This window comes from Sander lucioperca, chromosome 12 (assembly GCF_008315115.2).
Source record: "Sander lucioperca isolate FBNREF2018 chromosome 12, SLUC_FBN_1.2, whole genome shotgun sequence".
In the NCBI taxonomy this organism is placed as follows: Eukaryota; Metazoa; Chordata; class Actinopteri; order Perciformes; family Percidae; genus Sander; species Sander lucioperca.
Window position 1 is genome coordinate 23,702,466 of NC_050184.1, and position 2,500 is coordinate 23,704,965.

General features: G+C 46.3%; 1 protein-coding gene across 4 annotated transcripts in view; it reads right to left on the reverse strand.

Moving 5' to 3' along the window:
• zgc:86609 (TMCO1/EMC3 family protein) overlaps window positions 1–2,500 on the reverse strand; it is a 13,850-nt gene that overhangs the window by 6,679 nt on the left and 4,671 nt on the right. For all 4 annotated transcript variants that reach the window (XM_031313182.2, XM_031313181.2, XM_031313184.2 and 1 more), the window contains one exon: window positions 1,651–1,744. In XM_031313182.2, coding sequence (XP_031169042.1) covers window positions 1,651–1,744 — 94 coding nt within the window. The remainder of the gene's footprint in view (window positions 1–1,650; window positions 1,745–2,500) is intronic.

Consider the following 2,500-nt stretch of genomic DNA (forward strand, 5'->3'; position numbering starts at 1 on the left):
CACGATAACCACAGACCTGTCACGATAACCACAGACCTGTCACGATAACTACAGACCTGTCACGATAACCACAGACCTGTCATGATAACCACAGACCTGTCATGATAACCACAGACCTGTCATGATAACCACAGACCTGTCATGATAACCACAGACCTGTCATGATAACCACAGACCTGTCATAACCACAGACCTGTCATGATAACCACAGACCTGTAATGATAACCACAGACCTGTCATGATAACTACAGACCTGTCATGATAACTACAGACCTGTCATGATAACCACAGACCTGTCATGATAACCACAGACCTGTCATGATAACTACAGACCTGTCATGATAACTACAGACCTGTCATGATAACCACAGACCTGTCATGATAACCACAGACCTGGCATGATAACCACAGACCTGGCATGATAACCACAGACCTGTCATGATAACTACAGACCTGTCACGATAACCACAGACCTGTCACGATAACCACAGACCTGTCACGATAACCACAGACCTGTAACGATAACCACAGACCTGTAACGATAACCACAGACCTGTCATGATAACTACAGACCTGTCATGATAACCACAGACCTGTCATGATAACTACAGACCTGTCATGATAACCACAGACCTGTAATGATAACCACAGACCTGTAATGATAACCACAGACCTGTCATGATAACTACAGACCTGTCATGATAACTACAGACCTGTCATGATAACCACAGACCTGTCATGATAACTACAGACCTGTCATGATAACCACAGACCTGTCATGATAACCACAGACCTGTCATGATAACTACAGACCTGTCATGATAACCACAGACCTGTCATGATAACCACAGACCTGTCATGATAACTACAGACCTGTCATGATAACTACAGACCTGTCATGATAACCACAGACCTGTCATGATAACTACAGACCTGTCATGATAACCACAGACCTGTCATAACCACAGACCTGTCATGATAACCACAGACCTGTCATGATAACTACAGACCTGTCATGATAACCACAGACCTGTCATGATAACTACAGACCTGTCATGATAACCACAGACCTGTCATGATAACCACAGACCTGTCATGATAACCACAGACCTGTCACGATAACCACAGACCTGTCACGATAACTACAGACCTGTCACGATAACCACAGACCTGTCACGATAACCACAGACCTGTCATGATAACCACAGACCTGTCACGATAACCACAGACCTGTCACGATAACCACAGACCTGTCACGATAACCACAGACCTGTCACGATAACCACAGACCTGTCACGATAACCACAGACCTGTCATGATAACTACAGACCTGTCATGATAACCACAGACCTGTCATGATAACCACAGACCTGTCATGATAACCACAGACCTGTCATGATAACCACAGACCTGTCATGATAACCACAGACCTGTCATGATAACCACAGACCTGTCATGATAACTACAGACCTGTCATGATAACCACAGACCTGTCATGATAACCACAGACCTGTAATGATAACCACAGACCTGTCATGATAACTACAGACCTGTAATGATAACCACAGACCTGTCATGATAACCACAGACCTGTCATGATAACCACAGACCTGTCATGATAACCACAGACCTGTAATGATAACCACAGACCTGTCATGGGGTTCTTGGGGACGACCTTCCTCTTAACCTTCTTGAAGAAGCCGGTCTCTGCGTTGTTGAAGTAATGTTTCCTCATGGCAAAGGACTGAAACAGAGACAACATGTTTACAGAGACAGAGACAGTGTACCGTTCTCTAGGATCTACTGTCCGTCCTCTAGGATCTACTGTCCTCTAGGATCTACTGTCCGTCCTCTAGGATCTACTGTCCTCTAGGATCTACTGTTCTCTAGGATCTACTGTCCGTCCTCTAGGATCTACTGTTCTCTAGGATCTACTGTCTGTCCTCTAGGCTCTACTCTCCGTCCTCTAGGATCTACTCTCCGTCCTCTAGGATCTACTGTCCTCTAGGATCTACTGTCCTGTCCTCTAGGATCTACTGTCCATCCACTAGGATCTACTGTCCTCTAGGATCTACTGTCCGTCCTCTAGGATCTACTGTCCCGTCCTCTAGGATCTACTGTCCCGTCCTCTAGGATCTACTGTCCTCTAGGATCTACTGTACTGTCCTCTAGGATCTACTGTCCGTCCTCAAGGATCTACTGTCCCGTCCTCTAGGATCTACTGTCCCGTCCTCTAGGATCTACTGTCCTCTAGGATCTACTGTACTGTCCTCTGGGATCTACTGTCCGTCCTCTGGGATCTACTGTCCTCTAGGATCTACTGGCCCGTCCTCTAGGATCTACTGTCCTGTCCTCTAGGATCTACTGTCCTCTAGGATCTACTGTCCTGTCCTCTAGGATCTACTGTACTGTCCTCTGGGATCTACTGTCCGTCCTCTGGGATCTACTGTCCTCTAGGATCTACTGTCCATCCACTAGGATCTACTGTCCATCCACTAGG